Source organism: Helicoverpa zea, chromosome 9 (assembly GCF_022581195.2).
Source record: "Helicoverpa zea isolate HzStark_Cry1AcR chromosome 9, ilHelZeax1.1, whole genome shotgun sequence".
NCBI classification, from domain to species: domain Eukaryota; kingdom Metazoa; phylum Arthropoda; class Insecta; order Lepidoptera; family Noctuidae; genus Helicoverpa; species Helicoverpa zea.
Window position 1 is genome coordinate 1,163,290 of NC_061460.1, and position 21,437 is coordinate 1,184,726.

General features: G+C 36.0%; 1 protein-coding gene and 1 long non-coding RNA gene across 3 annotated transcripts; one reads left to right on the top strand and one right to left on the bottom strand.

Annotated features, from left to right (window-relative positions):
• The first annotated feature begins 1,455 nt into the window (after window positions 1-1,455).
• Window positions 1,456-18,548, top strand: LOC124633410 (sodium-independent sulfate anion transporter-like). 2 transcript variants are annotated; one of them, XM_047168622.1, is made up of 14 exons: window positions 1,456-1,609; window positions 7,211-7,351; window positions 8,926-8,996; window positions 9,347-9,539; window positions 11,293-11,397; window positions 12,264-12,382; window positions 12,703-12,865; window positions 13,145-13,309; window positions 13,978-14,139; window positions 14,558-14,698; window positions 15,135-15,280; window positions 15,944-16,099; window positions 17,054-17,207; window positions 17,595-18,548. In XM_047168622.1, the coding sequence occupies exons 1-14, from the start codon at window positions 1,558-1,560 to the stop codon at window positions 17,612-17,614; spliced, it is 1,788 nt and encodes a 595-aa protein (XP_047024578.1). In that variant the 5' UTR covers window positions 1,456-1,557; the 3' UTR covers window positions 17,615-18,548. The 2 variants fall into 2 exon arrangements, with proteins under 2 accessions (XP_047024578.1, XP_047024579.1); XM_047168623.1 differs by lacking the exon at window positions 1,456-1,609 and adding an exon at window positions 4,296-4,454.
• Window positions 18,549-20,345: 1,797 nt separating this feature from the next.
• Window positions 20,346-21,225, bottom strand: LOC124633296. The gene is made up of 3 exons (XR_006984722.1): window positions 21,050-21,225; window positions 20,771-20,958; window positions 20,346-20,486 (listed from the first exon to the last, which is right to left on the bottom strand). It is a non-coding gene; the product is annotated as an uncharacterized LOC124633296 (long non-coding RNA).
• Window positions 21,226-21,437: the final 212 nt, after the last annotated feature.

Below are 21,437 nucleotides of genomic sequence, written 5' to 3' on the forward strand. Positions count from 1 at the left end.
AACTATACGATGTTACGCTATACCTACGTTCTGTGGAACTGCGTTAACTCGGATTGCGTTTAATATAGGCGCAGGCGCCTTAGGGAAGCACTACTCATCATCCTCAGAGCCTTTTTCCCAACTATGTTGGGGTCGGCTTCCAGTCTAACCGGATTCAGCTGAGTACCAGTGCTTTACAAGAAGCGACTGCCTATCTGACCTCCTCAACCCAGTTACCCGGGCAACCCGATACCCCTTGGTTCTAAACAAGGGGTATCGGGTGGTGTCAGACTTACTGGCTTCTGACTACCCGTAACGACTGCCAAGGATGTTCAATGACAGCCGGGACCTAGAGTTTAACGTGCCATCCGAAACACAGTCATTGGTGTCTAAGATATACTTAGAAAGTACAAACAAACTTAGAAAAGTTGCATTGGTACTTGCCTGACCTGGAATCGAACCCGCGCCCTCATACTCGAGATGTTTGTTCTTTACCCACTAGGCCACCACGACAGGAAAGCACTACTAAAACACGAATAAGTAGTGCCCATTTTGAGGAGTACACGAATTAAATATTCTAGTATAAAGTTCCTACTTATTTAGTAAGTTGGCTAAATAAAGTTGGTATTCTTCCCGTCTATCACAATGTTGATTTGGAAAATACCTAATATTTGCGAACGACTGACGTTATTAATTAATAAGACTTGCATCGTTTATATCTTGGCATTATTCTATCTTTCTCAAACCAGTGTGAAGCACCTACTTATTATGCCACTCTAACATTACTGCATGTTACCGGTAAATCAACCAGTTACAATCGGTGGAATGTGACACTGGGTTATCAAGACCAGGATCCCAGCGTCACGCACGACCCACTTCCAGATGGCATGATGATAACTATAATAGTTGTTTACTACTGTAAAATTTATAGCAAATTAATGTTACTGTTTTTTGGGCCTTGCAGTTATGAGCAGCTTATCATTCATATAGCAATTATTGAAATATGCGATTATTGTCAGAGTTCTTAAAAGTTCTTAATAACTACGTTTATTTTTTTTGCAATTATTAAGATTCTTCTGATCCAGTTTGTATATATTTTAGCGTATTTTTAGCTGAGGCTAATGCATAATTTAAAAGGATTTTTATTTTTCAGTTTTAATCAAATCTAGCTTCGTAAATGCCCTATTCGATTTTGTTTCGGATACATTCTCAGTTTATTGACACAAAATAGGATAAGAAAAATTAATTCTACTACTTTTTTATCAGGCATCAAGGTAGATTTTTGTTTCATTGAAAGAAATGTATAGTGCAATTTAGTAAATGGAAAAACTCTGAATTACTTTATACAAACATGAAAGCCAGCGTTAATAGAATATTGCTACGTAAACAACAGAATATATCCAAACGCGTATGCTGTCAGACGTCAATGTCAATAAAGTCACAATGTCAATGACAATGTCAAAAGCAGGAGTGAATAGAATCAATTGTAAACAATAACAAAATAATAATATGTAATTCTATTATTATTAGATAAGATTATTCAAATGACATAAATGTGAAGTTATCACGTGCCCGCAGATGTTACTAGTGAACGAAATGGATGCTGACGATCCTAGGAGACCTCTTTTGGGTACGTAAAATATTCTATTCTACTAATTTCGTGAACTAGACTTACCTATTCTTGTTTAGATCTATGAACAAAGATAATGATAATTGTTTTGGTTCCTATTTTTGTATTAGTGTAAGTCTTTGTTTATCTCTTGTTGAAGTTTAGTCACAAAAGCTAAGATAAATGATAATATGTAGTCATATTCATATATCAAGTTATAGTTTAACTAAAATCTAAGTGATCTAGAGAAAACCTATAAAACTTTATATCTTTAAATTGTTAAAGTGAGTCTTTGTCTGATGATGGAATCAAAAACGCAGTTCAAACTAGTTTTATGTGATGATATTATTAAAAAGTTTTCAAGTTTTCATGTTCATTTAATAATAGTGAGTCGGTGCAATGAAATCAGAGTATATTTTTAGTGTCTATACAAGTTTTTCAGCGGGTGTGGCTAAAAGTTGGCTACTAGTGCATTCTTAATGGCCATATTGTGTGAACAAAGCACCATTCCTTTCAAAATAATAATATAGAAAAAAAAAAATGTTTTAATGTTGGATCTAGTCCCTTCAGTTGCTGAACTTAACTTTATCACAAATCTCGATCAGTTACTATAACAGTCGTCCAGGATACATGTCTTTTTCTTTGTCTCACCTGCACCCATATCCAACAGTTACCAACTTACCTATTTTACTGGCAAATACATACCTAAATGATGTAACAATATTTACTTATTTTTAATTTCTAGTCTACATTGCATGTGATCCATTGCAATATTAATATTATTGGGCTGTATTATGAGAGAATTACTGATTAGTTCAGTAATTATTTAAAGTTACTCTAAAACTATTTAAAGTTATAGTACCTGTTTCTTTAAATTAATATAATATCACATTTAAGTCCAAATTGTTTATACATATGTGTACAAGCAACAAAAGCTGGTACCTTCACTAGTAAAGTCCTATTACAAACAGGTTGTACTCCTAGTTCCAAGGGTCTTAAACCTGCATATGCACACACACAAACCATATAAACAAACAATAGATATAAATAAATCCTAAGCAGTACTAAAACCTCATCTTTGTACACTCAAGCCTACCATAAAGTGATTATACTGTGTACTTTGTAATCACATGGCTAAATCTGCCCTAACAAATGTTACATACATTTGCTACAGATAAAAATGTTTACTTTATTTATCCAACGCTTTGTAAAGTCATGCTAGACATAGCAAAGTGAGGATTAGTTAGATTTTTTATTCGAGGCTTGTCTGGCTAGAAATAATTTGGACTTTGAATTATAAAAACGTTTTTGGTTACTTTGACCCATCCATTACTCCTGCATATTATGTACTTCCCTTATGTACTAAGTTTATGTACTTTCTTTTGCTATCCTTATATCAAAATTTCACTAGTGCATACTTGTCATCCATTTTTCAATATAATTTTAAAACAAAGTCAAAATGCTTAAATAAATCGCAAACCTAGCTGAAACACGTTCTCTGACCGAAAATAAGAGGATAACTAAGTTTAGCCGCATATGTTCGGTTGCAACTTGCTGTAGCCGGCTAACCGTCAGTTGCATGAAGCTCCATTAAAGTTAAAGCTTCTTTAAATCTATTGCTGACTCTTTCTTTGTCAACAAGGTAAAAAGTGTCAGCAATAGATTTAATACAGCTTTAACTTTAATGGTGCTTTGTGCATCTGACAGTATGCCTAGTTGTCAGCTTTAGCAATAACATAATATGCATCTTTCTACAAGGTAGGTACTTACCTATTTAGTAAGTTACCTTGGAATGTCTTTGTGTAATGATTAAATTAAAGATTACCATTAAAACATTATCTTTTATTGTATTTATTTCAACCGTTAAATACGAGTTTTAATTACCTTTACCTACCTTCTATTAAAAATGTAATAAAACCTATTTAATAAACTAGAACTAGTTAATTATTACGCAGCGTAAAAATTGCGTAATGTTTAGGAGTATTTAGAAATGTAGATTTTTAGATTCATTTATTGTAAAAACTGGTTTCGGCACCCGATTTTACCCGTGTCTCCTGGAAAATACTTCGTGCTCCTGGATAAAACTTTTGCCTAAGGCTTCCTGGATAAATGGGCTATGTAATACTGAAAGAACTATTCAAATCGGACCACTATCTAGTTCCCGAGATTAGCGCATTTAAGCAAACAACCTCTTCAGTTTCATAACATTACTATATCTTAGCATTTCATTTCAGTAGTTGGACTTATTTTAATTACTTGTGCGAAAATCTTCATGGCTATCAGAAACACTGGACTAGCCATCGGAAAAACACCGCCTTTGCCATTTGTTTGATCCTATTTTGGAGCAAGTATTGTCTCATTTATATTTCGCTTATAATCTAGTAGTAATCACTTCAGGATCGGCATTGTAATTCTTACTGAACTTCTAAAACAACACTGAAGAAGTGATTCATAAAGCGCAACAGTAATATTTATCAATACATCATCCAATGCTTTGATACTGAATTATCAACTGAGGAAACTGTAACACCGTATTTTGTTTTATTAGTCGACAACCATGGTGAGTAGGGGACACGAGCCATCCACTGCGGGCTTTGTACCAAAGATACAGGTGATTAAGGAAAGTAAAGCAGCATTGGACATTTAACTGTATACAATGGCCAATATTCAGCCAAGGTTGGATCGCCAACGTCGCTGCCTCAGTATGTTTCAAAGTCCGAGACAAGGTGGACGTATATTCCGTCACGATATTTCTAAGAGTTATCGTACTTTTACAACCCGTTGAAAATTAAAATCGCTATGTAATGTGAACATTGTGATAGGCTGAATTGTGGCAATTTTTTGTGAAACATGATTGAAGTTATAGGTAATCTTTCAGTTATTTTTTTTTATTTGGCTATTTTAAAACAGTTTTTCAAACGTCTATGTAAGTTTACAATGTAATCAATGGAAAATCTGTTTGTTTGTTTTTATTTTCTCTGCAGCGTTAACAGAAACAGAGAGGATTAAAAGCGTGTGTTTAATGCGTAAACAGTAAGGAGTGATTACTTATTTATTTATCCGCGATAATAAAAAGACTGTCTTAAAAATGGTTGATGGGATAACAACAAAAATTAAAATATTTAGTAAATATTTCTTTTGTCAGGCATTATGGGACTACAAAGAAAATGCATCTCATGTATTTTGAGACATTTGTTTTATGGCAAAGTACAGGATGTTTCTAAAATATTTTTGTATGTACTGATTATGGCGGAAATTAGGCACAGGCTGCAGCAGAATCGATGTAAACATTGTTATCAATAGAAGTCGCATTCTTTTGTAAGAATTCTGTAGCTATTGAATAGTTTAAAATGCTCTTATTACGAGCCCGCATATATTGAATGAGATTTATGGTTTACAAAAATTTTACTGCTTATATGTCGGGATGCAAATAATTAAACATAGTTGAATTGTTTGAAAGAATGAATGGTACCTATCTTGTTTATTGTTATCATAGAAAGCCACTTGTACACACCTCTTCATTTTACTTAATTATATTATGAACGATCGAAGTAGGTACTGTTTGTTTACTAAGATGAGGAAATAAAATATGGAATTCTTAACTATCTGTGATTACAGATAATAATAATTATTAGTGGGTTTTTTGTGGCTACTGTTTTGTTGAGAAAAATTGTTCAGTTCTTATTGTACCTATTAGAAGTCTTATTTAGACTTAATTCCGTTTATTAAACTGGGGGAAAAACTCGTAACTTGATGAAAATCAAGGCCCTGTACTACGTGTATCGTGTTCTCGTTTTCATCTGATACAGAACTGGTTTTATGCTATTAAATATTTTATAATTAAATAATGTATGGTGATGTTCAATACAATGTATTAGGTATGGGTGATCGTTTAACCACGCATTGTGTTGAAATAATGGGACAATTTATAAGCCATGGGTTTAAATAATATTTATTTGCGGTCGCATTCATCAAAACTCTTGAAGCATTTTAAATATTACTAGGTACGTTTTTTTGACAATTGATAATTCGAATTCACAATACAATCAAACAATCAGTACTCCTTTCAGCTGTAGTTTTATTCAAATACATTGTTACCCAATCATAATCAGGTATATGCTACAATGTTATACTCTCCTAGTAAAGTTATTCATAAATCGTTCATTATACAGTTTCAGTTTATTTTCAACAACGCCTGTTTAACCATCACAAGATAGTTAAGTATGACTAACTGTTGAACATTGTTGAATGTATGACAATTGACTAGTTTATACTTAATTTATTCATTGTGTACAACACTTTTTTCTTTGATTTTCATTTATAAATAAGCGGTTATTAAACCAGTATTAAAGTAAATGCATTGGTGTAGCATGTAAATAGTAAAAATTGCGTTGAAACTGATATTTACCGGCTACGGTGGCCATTTTGTCTAAGGAGATCAGCCAGCTGCTGATTATAGTGCACCAGTATTCGCGCAGACACAGGTGCACTCCCTATACCCACTCTCATATCCCGATGGGACGGCAATCCGACACGACCGGAGAGAGATCAGGCGCAGGACGTGCTCACAGAGGCTGACGGGGCCCACAGAGGCTGACGGGGCCCGCCTTCGAACATCTGGCGGGCCAAATACCTGTCGGGGGTGCGGAAGAATGCTTTGGCGATACCCGTGCCCTCGACAATAGGAAATAGAAGGCAACACTGGGTGGGTTTTTAGCCGGTAAGAGTCCGGCACACCCCCTCCACCGACCCCAGGTGGAGGGAAGTCCATGAGGATTTTCCCCCTGCCAAAAAAAAAAAAGGCGTAGGACGTGCTCTCCGATGCACGAGTGTATCTCTACAAAGTTTCAGATTTTGGGGTGCTTTATGAAAATTACTTAATCCATATTAGAGATTGCGACTACTATTATAGTAGGTACAAAGGTATATAAACAGTAAGTGTATGTGCCTATTGTATTTCAGCGTAAATCCACAAGAGGTAATAATAAGTCTGTTATCATAAGTACTAAAGCGTTTATAATAGTTATGTAATGTTTATAACTAGGAAGTGCAACAATGCCCTTGGGTGTTGCAACTAAGATATAATTGTCGTGATTAGAAGCACGATATTTTAGTACTTGTTAATCTGTGTTCCTCTTAGCTACGTTCAGTTACGTTAGTCTATAATTCGGGCATAGTGTAGCTTTGTGTCGACAAAAGCCAGATTTTTTTTGTTATAATATACCTGATTGAAGACTTTATTTTGATAAGAAAAAGTTTTGACATTAAATAAGGGCTAATTCGATTATGCTCGCGTGTCATCTCGACGCCTTCATGTGTGCCTAGTAGGTCAAAGTCAAAGTCAAAGTCAAAGTCAAAGTATCTTTATTGTGGCTTTATTGTAAGTGTCTTTTTTAGTGGCATATGTAAGTTACAGATCTTATCAATATATTTGAGTATCAATATGTCCTGCCTAATAGGCATACAATAATTTACATGGGTAGGTATTGGCACTACAATTAATATTTGGTCAACAGTTTAAGAAATCTTGGATCGTGTAGTACGCTCATAAATGTAGATGTTACACATTTTATAATTACCAATTACCTTCTAGGATTCTAATTAAGGTTTTCTTTTATTCAGGAAATGTCCAACAAACAAATAGCAAGCTCCGGCGGTTGGCGTCCAGGCTATGCAGCACGGATTCCTGGAAGAGAAGACTGCCCATAACAATATGGCTGCCCAAGTACAGCTTAGAGTATTTACTACGAGATGCCATTGCAGGTAATGTAGTTTATGTCGTCCTGGTAGGTCCGATGCCCAATGTAATGTTGAATTAGATTTTGATCAATTTTCTGAATAAAAAAATAAAGTCTTTCCTTTCGATATTTGGTATCAGTTTGGTAATTTATATAGCTCTTTTGGTTCATATGACCCTATTACTCAAATGATAGTTATTTTTGGTGCTGCTTCGGGCTACGCGTATGTAAAATTGTTCGCCTGATTTGATGATGAAATTATGAGATTGCAAAAAGGCTTTAAAATTACACAAACAGGAAAATTAATCCCACAAAACATCACAGAAACCTGTTTGAAATTTTGGACAAGGCCATAAAAGTGCATTAACTTGCATATATGGTGCATGCTACCTAAATGTTCATCGTTATGACCGATAAAGGAACCGGTTTACTGATGACATAACTTTTGATAACCAGCTACTTCTGTTCCCCTAATTATGTAATTACGGGAGACGGAGACATTGACATTTGGTTTAAGTAGCTAGTAATTTGGAGTACCTAAATACAGTGTGTTGATTCTTTTACACGGGTCTGTTGTATGTTACCGACGTCTTTCTACATTCAACTTAAAAATAAGTATCATAAAATTAGGTTACAAAATATTGAACTGGTTATTACAGAAGTGCTTGCAAATTGGTCTCATTGAAAAACAAATGAATAACCAATCAACTGATTGAGTGATTATAAATAGTTCCTCACACAGTTTTTTACGAATATTTAGCCTAATGTGTACCAGGGTCGCATAAGTTCAACTACACTAATTGAGGCTAGTGGTAATACAATCGACACATTAAGTGCTAACTAATAACACTAATATCCTTTGCGTTTGGAATTGCAATTGTATGTTTAAGATACTAGGCGTAAATATAATAAACTGAGCACGTCTGGGATTTGTAGATAATCCCTGAATTAAATATAATGTCTTATCTTATCTTCCCACGAACTGAAACAATGAATCTTACGAATGAGCTTGATTTAAATCCGACTCGCAGTATTTGAATCTGGTTTGTTCCGGATCTGAGATTGTCATCCTTATATTGCACTTTATATTGCCGTAGGTGGGTAAATATGTTCATGTCGGGGTCACTGGCTTCTGAGGCACTGGGTTTGTGAAGAGAAGGGAAAGATAACGGCAGCATTGCAAACCGAGGTCCGAAAAAATTTTTGGAAACCTGATTTCGAATTTTTGTGCGAGACCTCTATCTGCAGTCGAATTTCATTCAACCAAATGCGATTTTGAATTCCATTCTTAATATTCAAGTAATAGTTATCAATTTATCCTAATTAATTTAACTTGAAGTACACATACAATAAGCAATAAGATATCAGTTAAGTAAGTTGTGCATTGTTCTCACTTTTTTGTCTTATCCTGTCTTGAATGCAGGTAAATATTATTGAGGAAAAGAAATTGTTTGTTTCGACCTTTTCCTTGGAGGAAAATCAAAAGTTTAATCATTGTCAAACCAGATCTTATGTAGGTACCTATATTTTCGAAAAATATATGTAGGTATTGTTGTAATGGCATACATACATATAAAAATGTGAGTACGTTTGTTGCAGGTATAACAGTGGGCCTGACCTCAATACCTCAGGGTATCGCATATGCTATGGTAGCTGGATTGCCTCCACAGGTAAATTATTATTTTTCTTCTGTGCCCTTTTTTGCTGCTTTTTGGATTATCCAACTCACTTTTTCCTGCTGATCTTTTGTAAAACGGGGTTGGTTAAACCGAGATTTGCCCTGCCCAAAGATCAGCTTTATGCGCTTAAACTTTGATGCAATTGAACCCAAAAACATTAGAAATCAATTGGGTTTTTATCTTAATATGTATTAGCAAAAAACACATGTATCGGGTCTAAAAGCCGTTTTCAAAGTATTCAGGAAGCCATTGTAATAAAACCAAACAACATAATCGGAGTGAGAATCACACAAAAGAAGAATTAACGCGACAATTTACCAAGCAATGATATTCACTTCCAGGTGGGGCTATACTCCAGTATATTCCCAGGCCTCATGTACATGCTATTCGGCAGCTGTAAGGACGTCACCGTGGGCCCCACCGCCATCTTGGCGGCTCTTCTCGCCAAGTACGTGGCCAAGTCAGCTGACTTCGCTTACTTGGCCTCATTCCTGTCAGGCTGTGTTATACTGCTACTTGGAATACTGCAGTTAGGTAAGTTTGACAAATTGCCAAGTAGAAGAGATGGAAAGATGGTATCCTTATGCTTTTCCTCGAACTTGTAAGGCCCGGAGTAATGGGTGTTCAGATTGACAGTGATAGGCAGTGGGTTTTGAGCTGGCACATGTCCAGATGAGAGATTAATGAGGGAAACTTTCTCATGGGAAAACTAACCTAGACGTCGAATGTACATATTTTTATGCTATATAGTAGCTGTTGTAGCCAATTGTTATCCAGAGTTTATGTACCTATGCTAATTAAACTTATGAATGTACTAGGACAACAGGATAGTATAGTTACCGGCACGAATCTTGAGCTCCGACCTTCATCTGCGCAGAAGTGATTTATTAGCAAAGAACCAATCCCGAGTGACGGCTATGACGCGATGCACTGTGGGCCAATCACCGCTTTAGCCCGCCCCCGAGCCTCACTTCATACCACAAAAGGGACCTAATAAATGACTTCTGCACAAGTGAAGGTCAGAGCTCAAGATTCGTGCCGATAACTATATAGAGGGTCATTGACGTAAATAGGATTTAAAAACACTTACGGTAAATCTGAAGTATAAGTACTCAAAGCCAATGCAAAATGCAATTCTGCTTAATGGAATAGAAATGTCTACGTCAATTCTCCCTAGCTTATCAGCTGCTTATCAAAGTGCATTGCTATTGATCTCAAGTGAGTTTATGCAACACAATGCCACTGTAATTCGTTCATTTTGAGATTGTGATAGTCGTCATTTGTATTATGAGATATCGAAAATGAGCCCCTTATACCATCCGAATTCTAAAACATGTTTTGTGAGCGTAAAAACTTAGTATCACCTCTACAAAAAACTTATTAATTTGCAACAAAAAATATTTAGATACGTAATATTATTGCAAGTTGTTCTGTATATAGAACGGCAAAAAATAATATTTATATCACGTGGTCAATATTAGCCTTAGTTATTTCGTTATTGCTTGCTGCCTGTTGCGGGTTCGATTTGGCTGCACAGGAGATGGCTTATTCGACTTACGACACCTTTAATAATTACTTCCTTAGATAGACCGAAATTGCAAAAAAGCTATAAAACATAATAGAAAACAAATATGGTTCTTTCTAAAACAGCACTTGTACCATCGAAGTAGTTTTCCATATCGAGTAGCGTCGAATATTCAAATTGGTTGATTAGCATATCAGTCGCATGCAAATAGCTCCTTCGTCATCTGTCGCCCTGTTACGTGGAGTGAAAGTGGACTTTATGTTAATGTGTGAGAGACAATGAACTTCTTGGCTTTCAATGGTTTTTGTTAAGAAATCTTATATACCACGTGTTTTATGTTATGGTAATTTATGTATCACTGTTAAAGATAAAACTTGCTTTCTCTGGGAATTGTATTTTATTCCGTGCGATCTGTACTTGTCAAATAACTCTGCTGGTACGATGTTGGCTACTATCAGTTACTTCGCACTAGTCAAAATATGAGAACTGCGGTATTGTAATAAGACATTCCATAAAAAAAATACTCCTCAAACTCAGCAATATGCTTTAAACTGGATAGTCGTTGTGTCAACAGTTTTTTACTTTTACTTTTTTTGGGGATTTGTGAGAGTTAGGTTTTGTTTATGTAGCCTTGAACTCGTGTGGTCATCTACCCAGTCAAGCGTGACACAGCTAAATTCTGATGGAAAATCTAGTGTTGGCGTCTGAATACAGGTTGAAAAGGTACTGTTTTGTAAAATAAAGTGTATGTTTCTTTTCCAGGTTTTCTATTGGACTTCATATCGACTCCAGTGATAAGTGGTTTCACAACAGCAGCTGCGCTACAGATAAGCGCTTCACAACTCAAGTCGCTGTTCAGGATATCGGGTAGGTGCATCACACCTTCTAGTTTATGCTGATCTCCTAGTACTTACATGGTATTTAACTGAAGAAATGAAATGAAGAAAAAAAATTGTTGTTGCGAAAATTCATTTCTTTATAAACTATCGTAGCATAATTATAAAAAAATATATTATATTTATATTATTAATATATATTTTTTTTTTAATAGTGAATACATAGATTGAAATATTATTATTTTTAATAAATATTTTATAAACCTCTCCCTTTGAAGGAAATACAAGCTATGTTACAAATCTCGGCTTTCCACTAATTCGCGATGGAGATGATAGAAACTAAAAAAATAAATAAACTAAAACTGAATTGCGATTTTTCGCATTTACACAAAAGAATCAAGTGTTTCAGAATATCTGATTTGTCGTGGTTTTTATTGCCTTAACTAGTGTGACGCTGAAAAACCAGCTGCTAGTTTAAAAAAGGAATAGTTGGCAAACCTTAAAATGCCAAGTCTCTACAATTATCCGTAAAATTTTGAAAACTTCGGTATGTTAATCAATTGTGTTACAACATTAAGGGGAACTTCATTTTGAAAGGAATAAAGCACTTGTTAATAATGGCTAATTTAGCTTACCGAATATTGCGAAATAATTATTTCTTTATGAAACTATGCACGTGTTTGTGTCACGTGTTCTTGTGAAGTGGTAACATTTCTAAATTACCTCCACTTAATGTGAACGACTCGGGGGGAATTTATTGATAAGACACTCCGGAGACAGACTGAGATAGTTATAATTTCGTCTAAGAACATCTTATGTGCGAGTCGATTTCCTTATGTTTCTTTAACTATCTTTATAAAAAATACAGCCGAAAATCAAGTTTGTTTGTTTTGACAGGTTCATCAGGCGACACGTTCTTCGATGCTATTATAAACTTCTTCAAGAACATAAAGACAGTGCAGCTATGGGACACAGTATTAGGAATCAGCACTATCATAGCTTTGCTGTTACTCAAAGTAAGTAGTCTAATTGATGAACGTTTAACACACTCATATTTAATATATAATTATAATTCATGATACCATTTATATATGTTATGACTAGTTTTGAGTAAAATTTTGATGAAACAATCTACTTTATGACCTAATGACATTTATGACCCACCTTGAGTAAATTTTCGTAGAGACAGTCGAGTGCAATAAGGTCGAAATTCGCACTGTAAAGGAGACAATTCTTTATTGTTTGGACAGTTTTAAAGTTCGACAAAGTGGGTTACTAATGTTATTGGCGGATAATAACTAAGCGAAATTTAAATGGTGCTTGCCCCGTATTCCAGCGTGCCACAATGACAGTGAGGGACGGTGCGTCTCCCTGCCGCGCGCGGCTGGCGGGCTGCTGGCTCAACGTGGTCCGCGCCAGGAACGCGCTCGTGGTGTTCGCGGCCGCCATACTGGCGTACCTGCTCAAGCTGCGTGGCCTCACGCCCTTCGCGCTCACTGGTATGTTACCTTCTGGAGTGTACTGCGCTCCTGGTACTCGTTGCTGATTAATTATTTATTTATGGAGGGGGTCCCTTTTTCTTATTGTTTGGTTTAATAGATCAAAAGTCTGAGAAAACCATGACATTCATAATGTCATGGTTTTTCAGACTTTTGATCCTGTTAAAACTGTCTTTCAATTTATTTTTATTTATTATATAATTTAGTTTTAAAATCATCTCAGCAGAACAAAAAACGCTCTACGTAATCATGGTTTTATTTCTAGTCTTCCATTTCCAGGTACAATCCAGGGTGGTTTGCCAGAATTCGGTCCCCCACCCTTCCAGACAGTGGTGAACAACCAGACGCTGTACTTCGAAGATATGTTAGAGGTGTTCGGGGGGGAGGGGATCGTGATGCCACTGGTTGCTATTCTCGAGAGCATCGCTATTGCTAAGGCTTTTGGTGAGTTATGAGACTCTGGTACTTTTGAGTGATATAAAGTTATTTGAGGTGTTGATTTTATAGCTAATAGCTTCAGATGAAAATAATGTAAGACACTTGAGAGTTTAGAGAAAACTATAAAAGTACTTTTGCAGTCTACTAGACGATAATTTTCATGACACTTCCCAAAGATGACAAACTATAACAACTCTCAACTCAAGATAACTAAGAATTGGCAGCCAAAGAATGCCTCATCATCATCTTCCTGCCCTGTTCCCAAGTCATTTGGGATCGGCGCAACATGTCTTTTTCTTCCATTCCTCTCTGTCAGACGTTATACTTACATCCACTCCTTTCTGCTTCATGTCTTCTTTCAGGCAATCAATCCATCTTTTCCTCGGCCAGCCAAAGAATGCCTAAATACATAAAATCATGTGGTCTTACTACAAAAACTTAAACATGTGACAAACACTTGTCTAAAGAAAATGTGGCTGCAAAATGTACCTTATTTCAACGTCATAATCTGACATTTTTTAGACAAGTCTTAAACTGAAGTTTTTGCTAAAAAGTTTTTGTGGTAAGTCGGTTAGGGTCTATTCTTATATGCCAATTAAGGGTAAACACAATATTTAACATTACAATTCGCCATTTATTCAAGCAGTACTTAATAAAATCTCTTCTTTCCATAGCCGGCAGCACAACAGTGGACGCGACACAGGAGATGCTCGCAATAGGCATGTGTAACCTCGTATCGTCATTTGCACAAAGCATGCCAGCCACCGGGTCCTTCACGCGGACCGCGCTTAACCACGCGAGCGGAGTTGTCACACCTGCTGGCTGCTTCTTTAAAGGTAAAAGTGTGAATATGTTGTGTTTATTTTTAGGTCTTTAAACTTTTGCATGTTATTCGCTATTTATGTATAAGTGCGAGGCGAGGGGTCAATAATAAGGGCAGCGGGATTGTTCGAAAAAGTGACCGCTGGTAAATAATGGGCTTAAGAAGGAACATGATAAGCTTTAGTCAGTAAGAGTTTGACACTCCCTCACGCTGGTAACCCACAGCGGGAGCTCATTTGGTGATTTCCCATAAAAGGTATGACATTGATTTTAGATTCTAATTTAAATAACGATTAGGTATGTCGATAAGAGTTTTACTATTAGGTAGTGTTCCTATTAGGTAGAACTTAAAGTTAAGTAGGTAAGTTAACGTTTGAATTATCCGGGGTTAGCAACCGAAACGTAATTTTTACTCATTTTCCTGGTTTCCAGCGATGTTGGTGCTGCTGGCAGTGACCCTGCTGTCTGACGCGTTCTACTTCATCCCCCGAGCTACCCTAGCTGGTATCATCATAGTCGCCATGTTCTCTCTCATGGAAATCAGTATTATACGACGACTGTGGAGGAATAGCAGTTAGTATTACTCAATAATGGTAAAAGAAAAATGGCGTTGTCTTAAAAAATCGTTCTATTTTATGGAGTTTTCTGACAGTCCAGGAACTAAAGTCCATTGCATGAAAAAACTCCCGCAGAAAATTGTGGAACCATATATTTTTGTACGTATTTACTGAGCTATCGGATAGACACTAGCGCTGCGTCTGCGGGACTTCTTTCGTGTAATGAACCTTAAATTCTGTTGTGAATTAAGAAAATAATATCAAACAAAATCATGTTTTCCGTCTTCTAAATTCGTGTGTAATAATAACTGAATTTAGCACGTCTACTAAAGCATGAATATTTAATAGTTTAGTTTTTCTAAGGGACCTGTTCCACAAGCTAAATATTTTTTTAACTTGAAGAAAATTTTTAAATAATGGATGTCTTGACAAATATGTAATGTTATGTCCAGAATTGGAGCTGGTCGTGTACGCGGTGACGGTGGCGTCAGGCGCGGGCGCGGGGCTGGAGTACGGCATCGCGTGCGGCGCGGCCGCCGACGCCGCGCGTGCGCTCGCCCGCGCCGCCAGGCCGAGGCTGAACGCCACCGCCTTCAAGGTACTGCACTTATTGATTGCACACTACCTTCTGTACCTACACAGCTGAATCCTGGTTACGTCAGGCGGCACACGTCAACGATGGAGGGACTCTGGGTTTAAAATAATGAATTATTATTTATGGTTCTTAAATGCTATTATAGTTTTGGCCCCGACTGAAAGCTACCGCATTTAGTACCTACTACTGTACTCACTGACTGCACACTCCCTGTATAGCGCTGAACTGCTGGTAACGTTAGGCGCTGCACGGTTCACAATGGAGGGACTCTGAGTTGAAAATAATGTATGTAATTTGGTTCTTAAATGCTATATGTAGTTTTCGCCAATCTTTTTGTCGTCACGGAATCCCTATGAATGCACAGAAAACTACATATAGGTATAGGGAATTGCGGATGGTGGAAGTATGGAAGGGATAAAGGCCACATGCATGCGGGTGGTATTCTTAAATTAACAGAAAAAAAATATTCATGACTTTTTCATACTTATAAAAAAAACATTATTCTAACTAAAGAAAAAACCAATCCATTATTTCAGGGTAATGTCTAAAAGAAAAATATGTCATGTGCCGGCTAATCTCCTTATATGAGAACAGTCACCATTTCCGATAGTCGGCTAGGAACTACTAGGAATACATCATCATCAATTCTCCGTGCTTATGCTCTAGGTGGGCAACCAGGACTGCATCTCTGTGTCGCTGCCAGGCGGTCTGTCGTACCCGTGCGCGCAGCACGTGCAGCACAAGCTGCGCGGGCTCGGGCGGGCGCCGCTCGTCGTGCTCGACGCCCGGCAGCTGCACGCCATGGACATCGGCGTCGCTGAGGTCAACGATGTTCATATACTATTTATTTTAACCTAATTAGCATGTCATCATCATCTCCCGAGCCTTTTCCAACTACGTTAGGATCGGCTTCCAGTCTAACCGGATCCAGTTGAGTATCAGTGCTTTACTAAGCAGAGACTGCCTATCTGACCTCCTCAACCCAGTTACCCAGGCAAGCCTCGGTTAGACTGCTACCCGTAACAACTGCCAAGGATGTTCAATGACAGCCGGGACCTACATTTTAACGTGCTATCCGACCAATATTCATAAACAATTTATTTTAATAAAATTAACAGGTCATTAGAACCTGGTGCTCAATCCTGCTAATTTCATCATGTGTCAATTGGAGATGAATTGAATTTCAATAGCAGTTTTAACTTTAGCGGGCCATTCTGCTACTAAGATAAGACCTACCGCTTTCCGAAGACATTCCATTCGTTTGCCGTTGGTCTGCTATTGGAATAAAGGGTAGACTACAATCGTAAATCAATTGCAGAAATTATTGAATCAAAAAATTTTAAAAACGTTTATTTACGAAATAAAAGTTAATATTTGGGAATGCCCCATGTACATCAATCGTAATTGAGTCGCGATTGAATCTCAGTTGGATATCAATCGTTAACTAAAATTTGCAGAATTGAGGCCTATACCTACACAATTAATTTTAATAAAAAATAATAATTAAATCTGATATACCAAGGCTGGTTCTTTTTAACATTCATAAAGATGTAATGTGAACTTGTGTTTCGAAGAAGTCGTGAACGTTTTCACGAAAAATGTATGTTTTTGTTATTAATTTTAAAGTAGCCGTCTACATAGTCATTTTAGGTAAAATGTTGACTAAAACTCCACTTACACACTCCCATATATTCCCTTAAGTACTTTTTTATTCTCAATCGCTCCGCTTCTATGTACGGGCAGAGTTACTCAACATATTTATTTCTTCGTTTCCAGAACTTAATATCTGTGATAGTAGACTTAGAGAAGCAAGGTCACAGGTTCCTCCTGTGGAACTTCAAGCAGAGCCATCAGAAACTGCTGGAGGATATACATCCAGGGTTCGAGAGCAGATTCGTTGATGGACCCAGTATTGATCAGCATATTTTAGGTAGGTGTTGGTTATTTAGTATTTAAATAATACTGAGGAAATTACTTCCCGCGCCTGCATAAAAAAAAATTGTGAAAACTAGCGCTGAATAATTTAGATATCAAGGATCCTAACTTATTGAACTTCTTATTATTTTTGTTGAAAATTTTTACACGACTTCTAAGGAGGGATTATGTGTTTTTTTTTTGGATTTTAAACTGAGACCCTTATGATGCAGGGAATTACCACTTAGCTTGCATTCTTTGGTAAATCTCAAGAAAATACATTATTCTTCTTCTTAGCGTCTATCCCGTCTTGTGACGGGGTCCGCTTTCCGTATATCAAGAAAATACATTAATTAGCTAAATTGGATATTGTCGATAAATGTAACAAAATGTTTTTTTTCAGGCATGGAGATCACACGATAAGTTTTGCTCAACAAAAAGCCAGTTGGAGTTTGTAAATACATCATCATTACTATCATATCACACCAGTAGGTTTATAATAAACTTAAGGAATAAATGAATAACATGGTTGAATGGCAAATGATCAAGTAATCCATCATCCTCCGGGCTTTTTACCAACTATGTTGGGGTCCGCTTCCAGTCTAACCAGATGTAGCTGAGTACCAGTGTTGTGTGGCAAATGATCAAGTGTCAAGGTGCTTAATATTGTATGGTTCGTATTTTTTTTTCTTACTGAGGATTTCAAGAACCGATCCATCGATTGTTTTTCATAACATCCATAAGTTGTAAAGAAGTTCTAATAACTTTCATGTAAAACCGCTTGTTTTACATTTTTTAAATCGTAATTTGCTAAAAAGTGAGCTATCAAGCCATTAAGCATAAGGCCGGCCGTAGATAAAAGTAATTCACCATTCTTATGATGTAATTGTAAATTACTGTTTAAGTAATACAATGTGTGTAACGGGTAGTACTTATGAAACAAAGTATTGTTTTTACTGTAGGCTTAACATGAAAGACACGAAATACATGAGCTATCAAATTAGAGAATTGTAGACACCAGATAGGTGAAATTCTTTGGCGAAACTTATATAACTTAATAATACATTCCATTATACAGTAAAAATACTTTGGTATTGTATATTGTAATAGAATTATATTTTGTAAATAATTTATTGTCTTTCTTAATTACGTGATACTGAATGTGATAAAATCATAAACTTTGCGTAACACATTGAATCTGATTCTACATATTATGGTAATTATAGTTTTTAGATAAATCTACTTATTTAAATAATTTCTTTTCGATTTATATTTTATTTAGTACAATTTGTTGATATATTGTAAGTGCGGTTATTTTATCATGAAGTTTTGAAATAAATATTCAACGAATATATAATAATTGTTTTTAAATTTTCCATTTTTCTTTAATTATTCTGTGATTTTACATAGAATACTCGAACATAGTTAATTCCTACCCTTCTCCTGATAATCCCATATTATAAATTCGAATTCCGTAAAAGCTAAGTGTCGAGGAGAAACTAGGAACTAGGAAGCACTGCTAAGATTTGAGATTTCTACTCCGACTATGACACTTTTACAACAAAATAACGAATCCTTAATACATTTGATAAACATTTTATTGAAAGAAATGAAGTTCTTGAAACACTAACGCCAAATCAATCGATGTTATCCGAGTACGCAGTAGCTTTCTCGGAAATTCGTTTAATCTCGTTAGTTCCTTCCACTAAATAATACCTGAACTAAGACAGAAATCAGTTTCCAAACAATATGTAGGTACCTAATACCTTCAAAGATTTCAAATCACAAGTAAAGCGCCTACAAGTGACGTCTGAATCGAGATCAGTCGCTGTCGACTGAGCCGTTCTTGTAAGTCTACAGTGACGAGTATAGGCCTATAGGCCTTACCCGCCAATCCCCGCCATTTATTTTAAATCGTAAATACAGAAGCAAGGTTTTCGTCTTCGTGCCTCGTTTGAACGCTTCTGGGGTGCGATTCTCTAAGGCAAAACATCTTTACAACCAAGAAATCATCGTTGTAACATCAGATGAAAACTCGGCGGTATTCATTAGTTAAAATTGCGCGATCGTAGCGCCTCAACGATGTTGACGGCGTGACATAGAACTAACATTTGGTGCCAAATGTATGAAAATCGGTATTCAGCAACACGCAACATCCTCGCCTGCAACGACAACCTCGCCTTCGCCTTCGATTTTATCTGTCAAACCGAAAAGCTTGTAAATTGTGGATGTTTTCTTGGATGAAGGCGATTAAAATGTAAGTAAAACAAGTTATTTAATAAATTGCAATGTGAAAATATGTTTTTATGATGATTTGTTTATCGTACTTTAATCCCTGAAACATTTGCGCCTATTTTTAATGTTTTAGATGGCAGTTCGTCTTTCCTGTATGATTTTTCGTTGGAAGAAACTAAACATCATGATAATTAAATAAATAAGAAGTCAGGCCGTGATACGTATTATGGATTTACTAACACTAACTACTGATAGAAACTATAATAAGATTGACTGAAGAACAGATTCGACAGTTGAAAGAAGATTTCCTGAGATTTCCCCTTTCCTAACAAAGGCGAATCGTCGAGGAGGAATTAGCAACCGCACCAATATATTACACTTAATCAATATAATATAAATCATCATACAGTACAGTGGATAGGTGCCTAAAACTTACTGTCCATCCACCTTTTGCAGGTACTGTCAAATTTTTTGTTAGTGGGATTTAAGTACCAAATAATACTATGTGACATTGCAAGAACAATGTCTCACAAGCATCTGCCTCAAGGACTCAACAATATACATTAGATGCCATCAACCATCCAGATATTATTGATAAGTACGAGGTAGGTAAGAAGCAACTGTGACCCAGTTGATAAGCAAGCCAGACTCTAGCAGTGACTTGGACAGTGGATGTCATGCTAGAAGTTATTTAATAAACAATACTAAGTAGACACCTTCTAACAATACATATGTATTTTACCTGTGTATGTTAAATAGTAATATAAACATTTTTAACATTACACAATAGTGTGCAGGTATCAAAGTAATTTTTATAAAAATACTACTTTTCTGTAATCATAAATTAATAAAACAATATTTTAATTCATCATGTCTTTTTATTATTTTGTATTTTATAATGAACATGCATTTATTTCTAAATTCAGATTCCAAAACATTCTTGCATAATGGAATGTATTTTTAACTTGATTACACCGAGTTCTGGCAAATTCTTCATGTTGGCTCGCAGCTGCAATAGAACTGGACTTCCTCTGAACTGCTCCTTTTTGTCCTTCCAGTACTGTAACACAAGCAAAAATTATATGGTGTACCTAATATATAAAATAAATAGAACAACTATTTGCTTGGTGTGGTTTAACTTTCAGTTGCAATTTCAAATGCCTTTATGATTGAATTTGAAGGATAGAGTAAAGTCATTGTATTTGCCTGCTGTCAATACTAATTTAGTACCTATTATAATACATACAAAACATAATGTAGAAGAGTACCTACTATACTTACCATGATTCAATGCAACGGTAAACACACACTATATAGGTTCATAAATGATTATTGTTTACTAACCTTACACCACTGCTCCAATATTTTCATACACCCACTACTTCACTGTTTAGGGCTGTTGTTTTCGGATCATGCATGCATGCTCGCATTCGCAGTACGAGCATGGCCCATCATAATCAAACATGGTTTGCTTTCCAAAAAGCTTACTAGCTCTTCCAGCTGACTCAACGAAGGCAGTGCGTTGCGAGATACTAAAAGATAAATATTTTAGTTAATAAACGTAGTAGTTCACAAAGACTGTATTGTATATTAAAATATAAATGTTACGTATTGTGTACTTACTTTCGATAGTTTTGGAACCAAACTAAAACACAGGACAAGTAGAATGCCGTTGGCTATGAGTACAACTTTTTTAAAGTCCACTTGACCGCTTAAAGCCATTTGGAGCTTTGAAATCTCGATTCTCGTATTTAAATTAATAAACTTATAATCTAGATATGAGCAAAATGTTTGTTTTGGTTTTGAAGTTTTGAAATGACACAGACTATATATTATACTAGGATTCTCGCCACAGAGTGTCTTTGGTTAGCACGTGTGCCTAGAATTTTCAGCTGTTTTAAGTGTTTTGGTGAACTTTTGTGACTTAGTTTTGTGTTTGTGTGTTGTCTTTTTGTTTGTTACCAGTGGTGTGTTGTTATTTCGGTAACTAACCAGTTTTTTACAAGCATAA

What these genes read in the sequence shown, in the direction of transcription:
- LOC124633410 (XM_047168622.1), top strand. Translation starts at nt 1,558, where the DNA reads ATGTTACTAGTGAACGAAATGGATGCTGACGATCCTAGGAGACCTCTT. An exon ending in GTCGCTGTTCAGGATATCGG is followed by an intron (nt 11,398 to 12,263) that starts GTAGGTGCATCA and finishes TTGTTTTGACAG; the next exon opens with GTTCATCAGGCGACACGTTC. An exon ending in TGGACATCGGCGTCGCTGAG is followed by an intron (nt 16,100 to 17,053) that starts GTCAACGATGTT and finishes CTTCGTTTCCAG; the next exon opens with AACTTAATATCTGTGATAGT.